Source organism: Corvus kubaryi, unplaced genomic scaffold (assembly GCF_017639235.1).
Source record: "Corvus kubaryi isolate FWS band 111438036 unplaced genomic scaffold, C.kubaryi_AGA036_p1.0 37398, whole genome shotgun sequence".
Lineage (NCBI taxonomy): Eukaryota > Metazoa > Chordata > Aves > Passeriformes > Corvidae > Corvus > Corvus kubaryi.
This window is the reverse complement of record NW_024581137.1, coordinates 4,464,260-4,484,442: the sequence shown is the minus strand read 5'-3', so window position 1 is coordinate 4,484,442 and position 20,183 is coordinate 4,464,260. Positions and strand designations below refer to the sequence as shown.

The following is a 20,183-nucleotide window of genomic DNA, read 5'->3' as shown; positions in this document are numbered from 1 at the left end:
TGACCTGTCCTGTTCCTGTTTCCCAAAGCAACGGGCCTCATAACAACGGCTGTAGATTTGCCCCACCTCTTGGGGAAAAGGGGGAGATGTGGGGATACAGCTAGAAAGCAGAAGCGAGAGCACTGCTAAACTCATGCCAGAAGTAGATGCGCTAACGCTGCTAGGCCGTGAACCATGGCAGGCAGTATAGTTAGCATAGGAGAAAGGCATGCTTGGTACATACCTAGCTATGGTATGTTAGTGCTAGCTTTTAGTTTTGCAATGTTATTACGAAACATAGATATGGTCTTGGCCAGTTGCCCCTCGTTTCTAAAAAGGGCTGTAAAGGGACTTTCTGAAATAACTGAGATGAGATCTCCCCACGGAAAGAAGACAAATCTATTGGCAGCAGACCACGAGGACTTTGTCTCATCCATTGGTAGCTATTGCCCCCCCCTTTCTTCCTCTCTACTCTTTCACTTTGTTTTTCTTTATCTCTCTCTCTCTTTCTCTCCTCTATCACATTACCATGTTGTGCGTACTTAAAAAAGGTGCACTGTTTTGATTAAAACTGAAATCCCTTGTGTCCTTTTGCACTCTGAGATCTGTAAACAAACCATCCCGACCCTCACTTGTATTAATGGATCGTGACACATGTCCAAAAGAAAAAAATCACTGGAACAAAAAGAGCAAACTGATCCAAGGTGAACTGATCCATGGAGAAAAACAGAAGCCTACAAAAATCTGGGGAAAAAAAAAAGGCAACTCACGTGCCCGATTCACAGATGCAACTCTTGCAAAACTTTTGAAGGCAGTCTCACTCCCTCTGCTGAACAATCAACTGGAGGAAATCCCACTCCAAATCTGTGGGAAACAACAAAAGTGGTGCAACAAGCACTTCATAGAATAAAAACTAAAACTCCACCTGAATAAATTAATGCAATTAACAACTTGTTTCACCTGGCTATTTTTTTTTTTTTTTTTGAGGAAATTTGTTTATTTTCTCTTTCTAAGAATGTCAAACATCCCTGCATTGATGATAAAGAAAGCAGTTTGAGGGCAGTGAAAGTGCAGGAGCAGTAATGTAGATACAAAAATGCTGCTAGCAAGGATTTTCTTGCTATTTTCTAAGTCCGTGAGAGACTTTTCTCTCTCACAGGAGAGGTAGCAGAGTTGTGTAAACAACCAAGCCATCTGCAACCTTGAAAAGTCTTGTTTATGGTATAGTAGAAAAATATTTTGACAATGGATGTTTTAGGATTTTAGCCAATCACCCCAAGGGGTGGCTGATCCTTTGTCCAATTAGACTATGAAGAAAAAAGTCTATAAAAGAGTTTGTAAAATAATTAAATAAATCAATCTTGCTGCACAATTCCTGCCTGCTGGATCTTCTCTCCTCCTCCTCCCTATGGCTGCGGGACACGGTGATATACCCTAGGGCCTAGGCCTGCAGTAATACAGTAATCTCAATCATGTGCAGCAGGGCACCACTGAATCTACCAAAGGCCTGTGTTATCTAAACAGAGATGTTCTACTTGTCAAATATAGGAAGCTAAAGAAAGATTTATATGATACACATCTTTTTCTACACCCCAGCTGCATGTCACTGGAGCATGTCTATAATCCTCCACATCAATCTCCCATTACTATCCCACACCGGATCTGAAAATGACTAGCCGTTCCATTTCATCAGCGTAAACTATGTCCCCTTGTTTTTCAAAGCTGATGTTATTTCCATAGTGATCTATTGTCACTGTCCTTCCTAGTCTGTGGCTCTGGTTACACTTTAGCCTTCCTTTGGGCTGTGGCTGCTGAAGTCACCTGATTTTGCAATCTTGGGAAAGAGTCCAGATCATTGATTAAAAGTATTAAATGGAACTGACCCTAGAAAGATGAATTATGCCTCTCTGTAGATGACCAAATCTCCACCTTCTTCCCAATTCCAAAACTGAGAATATTTGTTTACACTTTTAAAGGCCCATCTGTTCTGTGAAGTTGTAATGAAAAGATGATGGTGATGATCTTTTTTCTTCCTTCTCCATCATTTCTAGAATAAATGCTTTCAGTCAGAAATGGTTTCTTTCTGCTTTCTGCTAATGTTTCTGCTGTGTATTGTGGGAAATTATGCATAGAGCCACTGACTTGTCTTTTTCCATCCTCTGCTTCATTGGACTGAAGGTTTCTCTTGAGCCTGAGATCCATCACACAGCCTCAGCTTTACTTAGAGCTCTTTCTTTGTTGGGATTTTCACAGGCTGAAAGACAACCTTGGTTATGCTCCTTATTATTTCCATTTTCATTTTGAGCACCAGCTAACCTGCTCCTAATGAAACAGAACTATAAGCTTCATGGATGCTTAGTAGAAGTGTAATCCTTTTGTTGTAGTTTTCTTCAGTGCTCTGAGATTATGTGATGAGGTTGATAGAGTCCACAGCATGTCTATTGAAACAAACTGATGTGCTGAATGAGTATTTTTCATATAGGAACACTGCTTCTCTACCTTATCTTGTGAAATTTTCTCTCACAATATTTCTACCTGAAGGGGGGAGAATAAGGAAGGGAAGTCTCACAGGAGCACGCTTCTGTGAGTCACAGCTCTATTTTTCACACTCAGCAGATTCAAAACTAAAGTTTTTCTTCCTGCAAGCTTTCTCAGGCTGAAATTGCAGACCTTTCAAGGCTCACTTTCCTTCATTTGATCCTTTTTAGATGCTTCACAGGACATATTATCTTGCAGGAAAATTAGTTTCTCTCTCATCAGAATTGGGTTTGGCCACTGTACACAGAATTTCTCCAAGTACGAAGTCTATTAAGGAGCAAGAGAGCCGATTGTTCTTAATATGCTCAAATACTGACAAGCTTGTGATTTTCCTTCAGCATTTATATGCTTAAAGCTTATGGTTCAGGTCTTGCTGGAGAGGTTTTTTGGTGGAAGAACATAGGCAGAGAAAATATTTGTATCCAAACTTCTCACTAGCTTGACAGGTAAAACCAGTGATTTACAGTCAATCATAATGGGAATGATTTGTAGCAATTCAACGCATTATCAGCATATATCAGTGTGTGGCATCAGTGTTAACAGAGATGTTGGGAGGCATAGCAAGAAGAGAGGTGGTTTACATGGTCAAGAAAAGAGATGATGCCTGAAAAGTTCTCTGAAAGGCAGCCTATGCCACACACCACAAGTTTCTCTAACACAGAAAAGAGACGCCTCTTCTTCCTCATGACCTGCCTCTTTTCCTGAGTAAGGAGGACACTATTTCTTGAGCTTTTACTTCTAGAACGGATCCTTCCCTTTCAGTACCAACTCAGGTCATTCCATGAATCAGCAACAAGTTGTCCCTTCACAGTTTCCTGCCTCAGCTTATGAGCAGCTCTTGCAAGAGCATTGGTGCTGCAGTTCCCTCCAGCTTGAGTCCATTTGCCCTGGATGCAGCTCTGCTGTTTCCAACTGCTACCTTCTGTACAGGCCCTCCACTGGACTTAAAAGTACTGCTGTTGTAGGAACCCAGAGTGCAGAGAATATTTCTCTGCCTGTTTTGAAGGGTTTTTACCCCCCTGAACAACACTGTTTTGACCTTCGACCATGGAAAAAATTGCCAACTATTGGACAAGAACTAGAAAATACAGTGGTGTGAATTAGGTGATAGACTACTATGTAAGATTGTCACAGGGTGAAAAACTTAGAGGTTTTGGGCTTCTCTTTGTAGTAAATAGATAAGAGCAAAAAACATCAAAATGGAGGATTGTTGTTGTTCTCCAAACCTTCCTTTTCTACTTCTCCATATTCTGCAGTAAAAGTAATTTGGGATGATTGGACAAAAAATTCCGCAGTTCCTGGCTGTGTTACTGAATAATTGGTAGGAAAGTGAAAATAATATATGTTTTCAGTAACTATGGGTTAAATTATCTTTAAAAGGCTGTGTAAATCTTGATAATTAGGCTTTCTCCTGCATTCTCTGCTCTGTGCTACATCTGGGTCATGCTAGTGACTCTGTTTCTCTGATAAGACTTAATAAACAACTATCTAGCAGCAGTGAAGGCTCAAAGTCTCTGTTTGTCTCTCGAACTAACTCCTGGCAAGGACTTTAAAAACTCTCTCCCATCAGGAGAGATTTGATTTACAGCACGGATCTGTCAGCTGTGATGTGAGGTTTGTTTGCACTAACCCAGGAGGTGGGTATAGAGATACATAAAGAGCTAGGAATAAATACAGGCCTACAGGCATACATATAGGTAGTGGTATAGATATGTGTGCATATTATTTTTTCCCAGTTGTTTCTAAGAGGTGATTATGTTCACTTAGTAACAGAGGACAGAGGTAGTGGCGTTTTGTACTGCTGTGTCTAATGTGAATAATAGTTTTGGCAAAAAAGACAATTCATTCAGATAGACATAAAATTTTCTTCATTTCAGTGAGGAACACAGCCAGGGCTGTCTACTTCAGCCTACAGCAATATCTCCAATAACAAACTGTGGTTTTCCCTTTCACCCTCATAGATAATTCCAGAAATAAATCTTACGGGAGAGAGTAAGCCTTTGGCATTCCAAGGATGCAAACAAACTTGCTGGAGTGATCTATTGTCAATCTCTACCCTCAATACATTACCCTTTCCTTCAGCGATATTTAATGGAGCTGGTTTTTCTTCAACTGATCTAAACAATTTTGTCATTTTGCTTGAGTGTTGCCAGGAAAACCCACTCCATGCATCTTAAAGCAAATTGGGATCCAAGCATTTTATTTATCTGTTAACAGCACAAAATTAAGCAGCAATAAGAAAAGTGTGTCATTCAGGATAAACAGTGGTAGTATCACAGGTAAACCCCCAAACTTGACATACACAAATGTTAGTAGACACCAGCAAATTTTTAAACACCCTTTGTAAAAAACGTAAAAGAGCTTTCTGAAGAGCATTCACTTTCCCTTGGCAGCCTTTCAATAGCACCACCAACACTGGTGCTGTACACTTACCTTGTCAACTAAAGGTACCATCAGATTCTTGCATTCTTGGGGGAGTCCAGCTCCAAAACTGAAAATGGCCAGTAACTCCTCCCACACAAAATGTGCCAGGATAGAGAGCTGTTGATGTTCCTCTGGCAGGGTTTTCCATAGCATAACCAACACTACTGCTATTCACTTCTCTTGCAAACTAAAGGCACCATCACTATCTCAGTCTCCACAGTGCCCAGCTGCAAAATTGAAAATATCCAGCAATGGGCCCTACACAAAAGGAGCCAGGACAAAAAGCTGTTGCTGGCTTTTGCCTCCTTCCTCCCTGTCACTGTTCAACAGCACCACTAGATAGAGCTATGTCCTTGCCTTGCCAGCTAAAGGTACCATCACACACTCAAACTCATTTCAAGTGCAACTCCAAAATTGAAAACGTCCAGCAACTGTTCTCACACAAAAGGAGTCAGGACAGAAAGCTGACCCTTATCTTCTCCTGCCAGCCTTTCAACAGAACCACCAACCCTGGGGCTACGTGCTTGTCTTACCAATGAACTGTGCCAGTGCATTCTCTCACTCTCTCCAGAGTCCAGCACTTTCTCCCATACAGAAAGTGCCAGGGCAGACCTCACCTTGCTCTTGCAGGCTTTCAACAGCACCAATCCCACTGTGGCTAGGCAAGTGCATGCCTGCTGCTCTTGCACTATCAAGGCACCACTTATGTCCTGTTCCTCTTGTTGAGTGGAAGTTTGGAGAGGGAGTGAGCACTGCACTACCCTTAGCTCCATTTCCTCAGGGGATCTTGCTTATGCAAAAGAGCCTGTGCTTTAAAAGGACTCCAGGCTTGCTGCACTATCTGGATCTATTGCTTCTCAGCTGTCCCTGCATGCACTTCTCATACATCCCTGGCCAAGAAGCACAGCTGGGCAAGTTTTGAAAAGTAAAAAGTGTGCTTGTCATTGACTCGTGTCATACTTTTGAAAATATTCTACAGTACTACATACCTCTTCTACATTTGTGTTTGGTCAATACTGATCCTCATTCTCCACATCCTCACTCTTCAGGAAACAGGGACTGCTTGGCCTGTACTCCTGCTGCTAGTCTTGGTGGCTTTTCTTTGCCAGACTGCAAGGGTATTTTTTCAAGCTAAACTGAAGAACACATCAGCCTGATCCTGCCTACTTGTGTGCATTGTGTTAATGCTTGTGAGCATTGGTTCTGAAAAAGACAGAAGGAAAAAAGGAAAAAGATAGAAGGAAAAAAGGAAAAAAAAAAGACAAACCCCCCACCATAAAATATAATCCTGTTTCCATTTGCAACCTTTTTTGATTTGTGTCCTTAGAAGAGTTTTTAGAACTGAAAACCCCCTGGTATTTCAGGCAAATAATGGTCTCATTGTTACTCAATGTCATTGAGTTCTGAGGTAAAGAGAGAGGGAAGCTGTTTTGGAATAAACCTACATCAATTGCCTAGTCCAGCTGCTGACCAAACACTGCAACTCGGCACTTGCTCTACCACCTAAGCTTCACCAGCAGTTAACCCTGACTCTTGAGAGAGATCAGCTCCAGGAGTGAGCAGGAGTTAAAGGTGTTTCTAGCTCTAATTTTTGAAGATCCAAAAGCTTCTTGGCAGCCCATTTAGAATCCTAGCATCACAGGAACTCTGAGCTTGCTCTACTACCTAAATCTTATGCCACTGTCCTTTGCATCTCTCAAATTTACAGGACAACCTACTCTATGATTTAACTTCACAAACTCATTAAGAAATACCACAAAAAGCAAATGACAAAGATGGGCACAATCTCTTTCTCCAGACCATTCTAGCATGTGAATTTAACTATTCACCACTCAAGTAATGGTATTTCATAGCTTATAACACGTAAGGTTTAATATTGTGCACCTATGACCAAAATCCAAAAGAATTACATACCCAACAGACAAGTGCATTCACACTTCCTCCTGCATCATGGGTGCATTTACTACCTGACACCAAAAAGCATGAATGCCTCAGGAGTTCAGCAGCTGTTGGATCTGCGGTCTATGTATACTGCCATAAGTTAATGGATTTTTACCTCACTTCCTAACATATTTAAAGGCTGTAGGAGACAGCAATTTGCAGGTGAGAATAGGTGCAAAATTGTCCTGTAGCTTTTTCTTATGAGGTCATAAAGAAATATAACAAACTATCATCAGAAATAAGGCCTCAATGACATTTTGCCCTGACTAGTCTTGCACGTGAATTCACCTATCCACCACTTTAAATCATAGTGTTTGATAACTTATAGCCCATAATTCTTAATATTCTGCACCTACAAGCAAATCTCAAAAAAATGAAGCCGACATGGAAGTGTTCGTACATCCTCCTCCATCACAGCATGGGTGGTCCCTGTAACACAAAAGGATGTATAAAAGTCTCAGAAGCCCATCTGCTGTTGGATCATTGAAAGCTTCCTTTCTAAGTTGATGTTTTGTACTTTCCAGCTTGAAGGTTTGTTCTCTACTGCTTCTGTAAGTTTATCAAATACCTTCTGTTATGCCCACAGAAACCTCTGTCAGTCTCACCTTGCACCTAAGGGCACTCATAGAGCCTTTGGTAGGTCCCTGATGGCTCTGAAAGCTTATCTCTAAATTTTTATCATTACTTTTACTATAAGCCATCTACAGTTGTCTATAAATGCCTGCTGATGGCCCTGCACAACAGCCCATGGAGTGCCTTTTAATATGTCCCATGAAAAGCCTAGAGCCACCTGGAGTGCAGTAGGGGCATCTGCTGATGTTTCTCTTCTCCTCACTGGTCTGAGAATGCTTTTTAATTCAATTGATCTGCTGTGCAAATCTAGAACCTTCAGATGCCTTCTCATCTGTCCACAGGGCCTCCATGTGCCTTTCATTGCACGTAAGAGCCCCTGCAGTGTCTTTGGTGCACCCCCAAGGTACCTCTGAGTGACTATGCAAAAACCTATTCCTAACTCAAGGCATACTGCTGCAGTCACACTCAGTGGTATATGGGGGCATTCTGGTGTGCAGCATGCCTTTCCAAATGCCTTTTGATGTAACCCAGCAGTGTTTTTGAGTCATCAGGAATTCACTGGGTCATCTGATTACCTTTTTGTTCCCTCTGTTCCTGTGCATCAAACTATAGGGACAGGTAATGGCTGTTTTCAGCTTTTGCTGTTTATAGCTTTGTCTTAGTTCAGCTGAGAGTGTTATGATAAAAACCCTGGCCTTGAGCCTAGCCAGGTACTTGGGCACTGCATCACTGCTGTTCTAGTCTGAGCAACAGATGTCTTGATTCTATTACAAAGGAATAAGAAAAAGAAAAACCAAAATAAGTGTCTATATGTCTAAATAGACCCATTCTTTTTACAGCAGGACAATCTTCTGATACACTTTAGGTCTTAAACAACATTTACAAAGCTAAAGAGTGCCTGAAAAGGAACAGAATTATAAAAGAAGCAAAGAGTTTCTATTGAACACCTAAGCTAAACTGTTCAAAAATTTCAAGTGAAAAACACTTAGGAGCTAGTTCAGTTGAGAAAAGCAGATTTTATTTCAAACAGCAGCATACATACAACATTTTCAAAATATACATATCTGAAAACAAGAGACTGCATTTCATTAACCACCTTGCTGTGGTTTATCAACTGTTAAATTATATTTGGAACCGGGTGAAGTTTCTGCACCATCGCCTTCCTATGAGGTGGATGCTCTCATGTTTCATCACTGGTATAATGGTGCAAGACAATGGTAACTGCCAGTACCTCATAGAAAAGAACCCACACAACTTGTCTATTTGCTGTCACCTGGTGGTTTCAGCTACCTAAGTATTTTAAATACAGAAATATTATTTTTAACAGGTATGGCAAATCATGAACTTCAGGGAAACACTCTATGCATGTCATAGACAAATTTGACTGGCTATATATATATCTCTGAAGGAAGGTTCCTGAACCAGGACTAATTCCAACAGAAGCAACACAGCAGCATTTTGGTAAAGAAAGAAGACAACCTTTCCTACAACCCTTCCCTTTTATTATGATGCAGAACAAAGATTAAAATAATCAAAAGTTGCTTACATTTCTATATCTTTAAAAATACGATTGCATTACCAATTTTTTTGTTTTACCACAGCTTAAGAAGTGTCAGAATATGCTACACATAAATATCCTAACCCATCCACCATTTATCAATTCCCCATAGAAATATTTTCTACCTAAATTTGCTTAAAATATTATTTAAATATAACATCTTATTAGGAAAAAAAGAATACATCATCATAAGATTCAGCTTGCAGGTAATTTTCAACGCACTAGAACACAATGAAGCTGCTCAAATTATGGCAAAAAACTTTGTTTTCTTATGGTGGTGGTGTGTTGTGTGTGAAAACCACATGCAAACAGATTAAGAATAAATGGTGATCACTTCACGTCCACTGCCTCGGACTAGGAGAACTCTATCCAGACCTTCTGTCAGAACTTCCAGAAATTCCATGTCTGAAATACCATCTGGTCAAGGAATTTATTCAGAAGAGAAACAAAATAGCTAGTAATCTCTCAAAAAGTCTGACATATAATGCGAAAATAAAGTTCAACAATTTCATCAAAGAGTTTTTATGTGTCACCCTTTACTGTCCCATTACTGGTTATTCAAGTGGAAGTGAGGCCTAACTTGGGAGAAATTCCTAGTTTTTCCCTAATCACCTACAAAAAAAGATAAAAGTAGGAAATTTTAAAATTAGTTCAAATTTAAGAAATGCTTTATATCAATAGAAAACCCCCCTCCCTCACCACTACCAAGATTTTTTTCTAACTCTCTTTGTGTCACTTTCTTAAAGGCAGACTTATGCTTACCATACTTACTATTGGTTATCCCAACAGGTAATGGCAGAATGACAAAAATGAAACTCTCAATTTCAAGAAATATGGAATAAATACAGTAGAGGATACAGTTTTCATCCCCTTTTCTGTTTTTAGGAGGTCCAGGCATATTCAGGAGAACTAGCTGAGCATGCTGTGATTTATTAAGCACTACTCCGTTGAGCTTCACAGCAGTGTGCATTCTTCTCACATTTGACTGATTTCTAGCATGCAAAGAAACATTTTTAAGCACTGTCATAATACTTATGTAATTGAATCATATTTATTTGAAATTACAAGTATGTAAAACAAGCTATTTTCATGGACACTAGTATTTGTACATATTCAAAATAAATAAGAAAATTCAATACCTTTGACAAGAACATTTAAGTCTGAAATTCAAGCAGTTCTAAGTAATTTGTCAGAATGCACAAATCTTCCAGTTGCCAATTATCTTTTACCAAGATGAATCAAAACTTTGGTTTCAATAGAAATTAAAGTTCAGACAAGAACCACTAAGAATCCAGTTTGAGTTATATAAAAAAGTAACTGGATTTATACAAGAATGCCCAGACAATGAAATTACAGGTATGCAATGGAAAGATCACAGTATTTATGCTGTACAGTACAAGGTTTTATTCATGCTCCTTTGGAAACATTACAAAATTCTATAAGCCAGTGAAGAAAATTCAGAAACACCACAGAATTTTGAAAAAATTACTAGCTTCTCACGCCGTAAGAGTAAGGCAGTAAGCAGTGAACTGAAATTGAGCCTATTCCCTTACATTATCAACATTACCTAGTATTTTCCTTGATGCATCTACAAATGTAATTGTTGTAGATTTGTGCACAGGAAGAAAAAACAGCTAGGATTTTAAAAATGTCCTAATTTTAGTCTTTCTCTTGTATGGTTTAGTTGTTTTTCAGAACAAAATAAAAGAACAGTTTCCTTACAGTTCCTGAGAAACAGCCATCTGTGTAAAGTTAGCCATGGCTGGAAATGAGTCATATGCTACAATGTGACCAAAATATTCAAACTCTAACTTAGTCCATTTATCCAAAAGATCTGCTGCCCAAAAATAGATTTTTTTTTTTTTTTAATAAATAGTTAAAAGGCATTTGGCCTGAAATTTAGTGGCCAGTGAAAACCAGCCCTATCAATTCAATTGATTCTCTATACTCTGCCACCCCCAATCTTCCCCCTACAAGAGAATGACATTTCTAAAACTGAGTTTATCAGTCCCTCCTGGGGGATCTTCTATCACGATGCCCATCTATCCTAAGAACCAACTGTACAAAAACCATATATGGAACAAAGGAACGCTTGAAGCTCAGTCTTTTAGAAGCAGAACTGCATTTGAGACGACCAAACAAGAACTATGAAGAAAGGCAAGATTGTATAACTTAGATGTATAAATATTGAAGCTGAAACATTGTTAAACTAAAAACAAAATGCAGGGTGTAACTTTGTGGCTGTGGGCAAAAATTCAGCACTGAAATAAAGGCTTGCGTTGTGTAAAATATGAACTGAGGCTTACTAACATCACTTATCCTTCAAACACTGGTAGAACTGAAATCATACATAGTAGACAAAGTAAACTTCCAAAATTTTCAAAAGAAGCTCAATTTGTTAAGCAGATAAAATTAAGAAAATGCTGAACTCTAAAAAAAAGCAGAGCAGTCAAGTGAATTTTGCTCAAGAGATGTAGTATCCCATTTTTGTGTGCTGTCATATATGTCTGAACTTACGTTATTTCTACACATGCATGGGTTGCTAGAAGGCAGGCAAGAACTGACTTTTGATGAAACATGAAAGTTCCCTTTGGGAACAAATATTCCTTATTATGCAAGTAGTTATACCACAATGAGAGGCTATTCTTCCAGAATAAAAATATATTCCATTTTAAATGTAGTTAATTAGAACACTAAATACTATGCTGGTGCAGAGGAGTACTGTCAATATTTATATTCTTACAGAAACTAAAACACATGTTTTGTGACTTAGCTTGAATAGAAATCTGATAATACTTAAGAGAACATTAACAAGTCACAATGATGAATATTTTTTCAGTGACGTGCTATATCACATTATATTAAAAAAGGAACAAAAGAAAAAATGCATTGCAAATTATGATTTAAAAACATGCATAAAATGTAAAAGATCACAAGAACCAGAGAACCCAGCCTATGTTGTTTAAGTGAAGTGAAATTTAGACTTACAGATTTCCCCATTCTCTATGTGAAAGGGAAGCAAATGCATAGAAAAAAAAATTATGCCATCAGGTACATTATTAAGTCAACGATATTAATATACTGTACAAGCATACCAAGTTTGAACTGTAATTTCTACCCAACCACACATTGTAGTTTTAAAATAATAATATCTGAAATCAGTGTCTTGCACAATCCTAAAGTAGTGATAAGAACTATTTCAAAGATACTAATTTTAAAAGCCTTTAACGATTAGAGTATAATGGAGCCCAGGACAATGCTTTAGAGCATGACCACAATAATTTTTGGAATCTGCAGAACGCAAACTGTTTCTAAAGAGCTCAAAGCAAATCCACAAACCAACTTAGGATTTTAGGTACTGATTTTAAATATGCTTTCTAACCGCATTGCCCAAAAGTCCTAGATTTAAGATACATTTTCTTTAGATATTAAGATTTCCCTTGACATCCACAGTTTTGGTTTGGTCATGTGCAGAAAATAATTTAAGCTATTCTTCTAAAATCACAACATGAGGAAACAAACAAACTGATTTCCTTCTGTCATTGTTTTTGTGTCTACTACATTGGTTTGACACAAGGAGTAGCTCTTATCTATCTAAGAAGAAGACATTAGGGAATATTTAAAACAGGAAATATTTAATATAGCAAGACATACATATTTACACAAGTTTTATATTGCTTTAATTTACAGGATGAGCACTGAATGTCCATTAAAAAGCCAACCAACCAAAAAAAAACCCCAACTCCCCCTCTCTTCCTTTGTTCAATAAAACACCCCCCACACCCAAAAAACATGCACCCAAAATCAAAAACACAACCTAAGTGTCTTGAAAGACTATCTGCTTCTTTGGTACTCCCTCTAGTACCAAACACAACAAAAATACACTAATTTTTCACCCAGAGGGAGAAAGAAGAAGTTATCATTAAGCTTTTTAACATATATGCTTTCTGGTACAATCCAGATGTTGAGTTTACAGCTTGAAGTCTGCTATATTTAAACTTCACTCAAAACATTCTCTTTACAGTCGTTCTACCCAAGTACATACTATTTTTATAAGGATGCCATTTAAGTGAAGTGCATGAAAAGATTATTTTTGTATTCAAGTTTAAATAAAGCAGAATCACTTCAAAAACAAAACCCAGATAAAACAACCAACTAGAACCCCTCCCCCCATTAAAATACGCACAATGAAATAAAAAGCTCCAAATACCACATGCATACTTACGGCTTCATGTTGAAAATATCTTTAAAGCCAGACACATTTGAATCCTTGTTTTTATGCTTTTCCGCTACAAACTTTTCTTTAGTCCAGGTCATTTGCACTTTCTCTGGCACAGCAGCAGCCACACTTGCTTCAACTGCTGGAGCAGAGTGTGAGGCAGTGTTTCTATCATGGATCAGCTGGGCCTGGCCACAAAACAAATAATCACCCCAAGATTCAGTCAAAACTAGCATTTTCAAATTACACATTATTAAAATTTTGAAAAGGAATTTCACAGCAGGAGAACCAAAGAGGTTAAAGAAAAATGCACCTTACTTTGTGAACAAATATGAGACTATTGTGACTTTAGCATGAAGTGAAATTGCTTGTAAAAATGTACTTAATTGTTTATATTTGCAAGACTACATCTTACCTGGAACATTACTTTTGTAATGAACTCAAGTGAAGTTGAATTTCACCAGAGAGTACTTTATTAACATCAGGGCATTTTGCCAATGAAAAACTTGAAAGCCAGTACTCTCATTGTTCATGAGTTACATTATTTCACAGATACTGTTGTAAACATTGTCCATTTCACATGCCTTTAGCTGAACTACCACATCACTCTCATGACGCCAGTATGGTACTGGCTGAATTGAAGGCTAGCTGTAGATTTAGATTATTAAATTAGATTATTTATGCCTGCAAGAGTATATTACATAACAAATCCAACCAATCTAGCCATGAAGGGGCCTTCTCTTCCCTTTTAACAGTAGAAACTCAAATCAACTTCAAGAACACAAAAGCGCATGTTGGAAGAATATTGTGTTTTCTATTTTCCATTCCCCTTGCTTCTTTGGAGAAAAGAAAGATTAAATATTTAGCACATTATTTACTTACTTTCCCTCATAATAGTTTGTCCATAGACTTCTCTATTTCCATCAAATGCAACACAAATACAGTAACTTAGACTCTGAAAATTATAAATGAATTGGTATTTGGGGGCAGGATTCTTTTTATGCTTTGGAGTTTTCTGTTTTGGAGGAGGTATTTCTTTTTTTCCCTGTGATTGTTTGTTTGTTTGTTTGTTTGCTTTACGTTTAACAGTTATGAAAGCTATTCAGAGACTTGTTAAATCATGAGTTGAAGCTCCTGTTCTGTTTGGGAACCCCAATTATTCACATGTTAGACATCATCATGATCCCTCCACATATATGTTGATTAAGAATTTCATGCAGGTCAATAAAAAGCATGAATAAAACCCAAGCAGATGAGAATACTACTTTCGTCTCAGAAAAGCAATTCCTCTAGTGGTTGACAAATTGTAATTGCAGGTGGTTTTAAATGCCTTTGAGCTTCTGTATATTCCCTAAATTATTTCCTAGTCCTTATCCTTCAGGATTCCCAAATTCTAGAGTTAATTTCTGAGGTTCATATAAATATCTCTTAGTTTGATGGTCTTCCTATGTTCACAGATGATTAAATGATGATTCAAGGCCATAAATCAGAAATTCCTGTGAATACAATTCTATGAGGAGAATGAAAGAAGCTAACAAATACATGCCAATATTATAAATACCATGGAACAATATCTGATGGACTAAAATTTCAAAGGAACAACCGTAAGATGAGTTCAGTTCAACTATACTTCAATGGAGGAAAATTTGCCATGTTTAGAAAGACAATGAGACCAAGAGAAATTCTGGACCTATAATACACATTTATAAAAATGCAAACACAACAAAACCACATTCTTGTTAGTGCTATTTTGATACCAAATTCAATTCATGAAACACAACACTTTGCTCTCTCACTCCATGCTGAAAGGGAAATACAATGGTATATAGCACTTCTACAAACTAGGCTACACATTTTAGATATGAGCAACGCTTCAAGTGCACTCTAAACTCATTGATTACATCAGTCCATTTCCTTTCACTGTCACCACGCAGAAAGCAGTAGTGACATATATAGGTTAATAATGGCTTGCAAATAAGCATAGAAATCTCCTTAAAAGACCTAGTATATCAATACAGTCTCTGCGAATCTTCAGTATTTCAACAGAGAAACTATAAAGGAAGTCAATGGTTTGTGAAAGCATGAAATATGTTTATTAATGTAACACCCTGCTTCTGGCTCTTAAGAAAACAGGAAATCTCAGAAATGTGTTTCTTTTACGGAAAGTAAGTTTGAGAAAGAGAATATAGTTCATGTCGCAGAAGCATCATCTAGAGACAAGAAATACGGGTTAAGATAATGAATGTAGAAAAAAATATTAAAAATTCCTCCATAACAATGAATGATTAAATTGTTCATGTGTAGTTCAGTTTGCAGTAGTGGCACTTCAAGTGTTGCAATGGAAAATATGTCTAGTCAGCACTATGTCCAACTACCTCTTCCGCTTGGTAATCATTAGTCAGCAGTGCCTGAGCATCTTGGACAATGGACAGGATTAGCTTTTTCTTCTAATTGAGCCTCGAGATTCATCTGTGATGCTCTGAATCTGGGACAAAAATGTTACCAATGACAAAAAAAAAGTCTACAGAAAAAAGCAGGTATCATATTCTTCTTCATTTCAGTAGATGAGATGTGGTATCAGCTTATACGGCTCTTTTTAAAATGTTTAGTAGTCAGTTATGAAGTCCCTTTACAGACATTTGTGAAAACATCAAGCCAGTTGAATCTTTCAGTCTCTATGGGAAGCTCAAATATTCACTTGTTTGTGAGGGTCACATCCTTTTGTATACATACATATTCAGGTGAATTTTTTTACTCAATTACAAACAAAAGCATGAAAAAAATTAAAGCATGTGAGAAAGCTACTTTCCAACTCTAAAAACCTAAAACCTTAAAAATCTAATGATTCACAAACTATAATTTTGCTCCTCACGTGCATGCACCCAAATTTCTGCCAATGTTACCTAACAGCACAACCCAACACAATTTGGTGGGGAAAGGATTATTACCTTCTCACAGGTCCCATTATCACTGCCTGGCACAAGAGTCATTACTGAGGGTTAACCAGAGAAAAAAGCCAACAACCACCAAAAAGGGAAGCAAGAAAGTGAGCGAGGCTCTACATTTTCCTTCCCCTTTGTAGCATGTTGCAGTGGGGTCTCCTGCAACATGCATTAGACAGTGAGGCCCGTGGAAAGAAATAGGGAGCGATTCTTGATAGAAGTTTCAGAGATCTTTATTCTCCAGCCACATGGCCAGGGGACTGCTGAAGAACTGAGCAATCACAGGACAACCAGGGTCCTTCCCGGGCAGGGGAACACAAAATAACCAATGGGGAACAGGATTAGGGTACACGTGACCAGGGAGCAGGGAGATCCCATGCCTAGGCCATACCTCTACCCCAGGGTCCCCTCTCCCAGGACCCCATGGCAGGGGGGAGGAACCCCAACAGTAGTGCTATTGACAAAGTCAAATAAATAAATGTTTGCCAGCTACACTTAAGTTACCTATCTTAAGCTTTGCAGGCACATGTTATATTTACACCCAAGCAGAAGCAATTTGACCAAGTTTTCCAAGAAAGTAAACAAAAATCTGATGAGTCCTCGATGCCCTGTTCTACAAGAAAACCCAGAGGGCAAGATCAAATCAGTTCTAGTTTTAAAAAGTGACAGAAGAAGGAAGGGTGAGGGTGATTGCTCAGGGACAAAAGCAGGCCTATGACTGAAACAGCAAAAGAACGCTGTACAAAACCAAATGCACCTCTTTGAGAAGGTCTTAGCTTCATTTGAAGGCATCCACTTCAGGTTAAAGTGAGGTTAAAGTACTAATCTTGGTGGTAACAGGAAACCAAATTACACTCACCATTCAAAGCTGGAATACCAGGTTATATTTGAATGCCTGGAGACAGACAATAAAAGAAAAGCAATGCTAATTTGAACTAGAGATACTAATAAACGAAATGTTTTGGAGGTCAGCAAAAACATGAAAAGAATGGCTCAGCTCATTTAAGAAAAGATGATCAGAGTAAGAATGGGCCTGGCACACTGAGTACATCTACTCATCTTGTAGCTCCAGAGGACAAAAATTATCCATATTTTCTTATGAAAATACAAAAGAACAAGGTAGATTTAGATATCCTGATCAGAAACAATACATAGATATGACTTTTAATCTTGGACAAGTCAGTAAATACTAGGGGTTCTTGGAAATATCAAGGGTTTTACTTCAGACGCTGAAATAAATTCAGTGGTATTTTGAATGTCTCCACCACAATCGTTGGGGTTTTGACACTGACTAGAAGCCAGGCACCCACAAAAAACTATCCACTTATTTTCCTCTGCTATAGCTGAGCAGAGGAGGGGAAATTAAAACAAAAACTTCATGAGTGAGATAAGGATTAGGGGAAAAACCACTCTAAGGCAAAACAGGTTCAAAACTCAAACAGTATAAAGATGATTTATTGTTAACAGAATTAAAAGTAAAAAGGGTAATGAGAACTAAAATAAACCTTTAGAACACCTTTCCTTCCCAATCCCTCCCTCTTTCACACTGACTGTGCAAGGAGACAAAAACATGGGGTTTTGGTCAGTCTTTGTCACTTCCTAAAAATCTTCCTTCAGTACGCTTAAGGAAAGGAGTTTCCTCCTTCTGCTGTGCCGTGGGATCCTTCCCATGGGGATAGTTCTCTGTGAACTTTTCCAGCACGGTTTTCACATTCACAAATAGCAGCCCATCCGACCTGTTGTAACATGACTCCCTCCCACAAACGGTGCAGTCTTCCCAATACTGCACATCGTGGGTCATTTTAGTTCATGGGGTTTAGTCTTTTTAGGAGAAGCTGTTCTAGTTCGGAAGCAAGGGCTCTCTATCTCTGGAAGAAAGGGTCTGCTCTCTCTCTTCGAGTTCCTCACTAGATTACAGCTTTTCAGCATCCACGTGCTCCAGCATGAGCACTTTTCCTCATGGGCTGAGCGTGGATCTCTGCATCCCCCCCATGCACTTCATGAATTACAGGGAAATAATTTGTTGTATCATAGTCCTCACCACAGCTTGCAGAAGAATCTCAGCTCCAATGCCCAAAGCACTTCCTTCCCCTCCCTCCTTTCACTGACCTCGGTGCCACCATGTTGGTTCTCCTCACATGTCCTCACTTTTCCTCTTCTCTGACTCAGAAGAAAATTGTTGTCCGTAGGTATTATTGTTCTCAAGTTTTATCAGTTGAAAAGTTCTTATTGAGCTTCGCTATGCCAAAAAGGTTGATCTCGACTGTGTTCCATGTCGGGGAATTGTTTGCCATGTTTTTGTTGTTGGCCACTTGGTCCCTGCTGGCACCACATGGGTGGCCCTGAGCACGCTGCTCCTGCCCTCAGGAGGGGTTTGGCCTCGGGAGGGCCTCGGCCATGCAGCCTCCCCTGGCCCCAGGAGGGCTCTGGCCGCACATTTTTGGCTGTGCCACCCCGGCCGCATGGGCATTCCCAGTGCTGGTCACAGCACCTGCTCATCGTCAGAGTCTTCAGCACTTGGCTCTGTGCCAGACATAGTAGAAGCTTTGAGCAGCTTTCTCCCGCCCACAAAAAACTAGACTGTTTTTTTAAACTAATACACTCAGGTTTTACCCTGCTTGATAAGAAAGAAGAAACTGAAGCTATAATGGTGATGGTAAAGTTCAGACAAAAGTGAGTAATAAAGAAAATTATATGGAAGGAATAGAAAGAAATAAAAACTTCCAAGCAAACAACTCTGAAGTATAGTCCAGATTCCAACCAGCTCAGAGCTGAGGAGAAATTCTTTCATCTCCTCTGCAATTGATGTGCTATAGACTACAGAGCACTAGGTCCTATTATTCATGTGGAAGTTAAATCCTCCAAAATCTCCAATAGATAAATCACTCAAACTCCACTTGAAAAATACTACTGTTCAATAAAGAAACAATAAGACTGAATAGGATGTACAGAAAAGTTTGGTTTGTTACTGAAAAGATGTTAGGCAGGCTTAAATTGAAAGAAAACTACCATGACATGGATAAGAAAGAGGATTTACAGTATCACATCATTGTAACAATAGCAGGCATCTTTAGGAACCTTAAAAAAATCCTGTGAGGTGGAAAAATGAATAGAGAGAAGAGGAAAAATAAAAGGAAAAAAAACATAAAAACCCTAAACTGCTTGGACTTGTACGATTAACAGCAAAAAAGAAAAGCCACAAGAAAAACAATCTAGCTGTTTTACAAATGAGCAATTAAACACAGTAGAGTTCTCTTATTTGCCGCGGGATGGAAATAATTTTTGTGATGGCAAAGCCAGAGAATTCACTATCTTCTACATCGCTAAAAAGTCTTGATAATACTGAAAGAGTTAGCAGAATATATGAGGGGGTAGAAGCACAAGCCAAAAGGAAAGGACTTACAAGTTACAAATATTCATAAAATTACAGCTGAACGAAGCTTGTTAATAAATATGCAAAATAGTAAGGATAGGGGAGCAGCAAAAACAGCATTTCCATCTTGATACTATAGGATTATAGATTGTTGGCCTAAGTTTGCTTCCAGAAAGAAATTAGTTGATTCATAAAACATTCAAAATAATGCAGAAACTAAAAAAAAATATTCAGTGTGATTTGAACAAATTTGTATTATATTGTGTAATATGGTGTATTTGTAAGTTATATGAGGAGTGGCTGAGGGAGGTAGGCTTCTCTAACATGGAGAAAAGGAGGCTCAGGAAGGACTTTCTCATTCTATTCAACTACCTGGAAGACAGTTCCAGTGAGGTGGGGATTGGTCTCTTTTCCCCAGTAATAAGTAAAAGGACAAGAGGAAATGGCCTTAAGTAGTACCAGAGGAAGTTTAGATAGAACATCATGAAAAATTTCTTCACGGATAGGGTTATCAAGCATTTGAGTGGGCTGTCCTGGGAGGTGGCTGAAGTTGAGGTTCCGGAGGTATTTAAACAATATGATATGGCACTTAGGGACATGGTTTAGTGGTGGATGTGGCAGTGTTAGGTTAAAGGT

The 20,183-nt window shown here is 38.6% G+C and overlaps 1 protein-coding gene across 3 annotated transcripts in view; it reads right to left on the bottom strand.

The window, feature by feature from the left end:
* Positions 1-8,451: 8,451 nt before the first annotated feature.
* LOC121671363 (solute carrier family 12 member 7-like) overlaps positions 8,452-20,183 on the bottom strand; it is a 69,085-nt gene continuing 57,353 nt past the window's right edge. For 2 of the 3 annotated variants that reach the window (XM_042042855.1, XM_042042857.1), the window contains exons 22-25: positions 13,239-13,420; positions 12,002-12,016; positions 9,872-10,005; positions 8,452-9,418 (exon numbers count right to left, since the gene is read on the bottom strand). In XM_042042855.1, coding sequence (XP_041898789.1) covers positions 9,327-9,418; positions 9,872-10,005; positions 12,002-12,016; positions 13,239-13,420 — 423 coding nt within the window. In that variant the 3' untranslated portion in view covers positions 8,452-9,326. The remainder of the gene's footprint in view (positions 9,419-9,871; positions 10,006-12,001; positions 12,017-13,238; positions 13,421-20,183) is intronic. The other variant, XM_042042856.1, reaches the window with a different exon arrangement.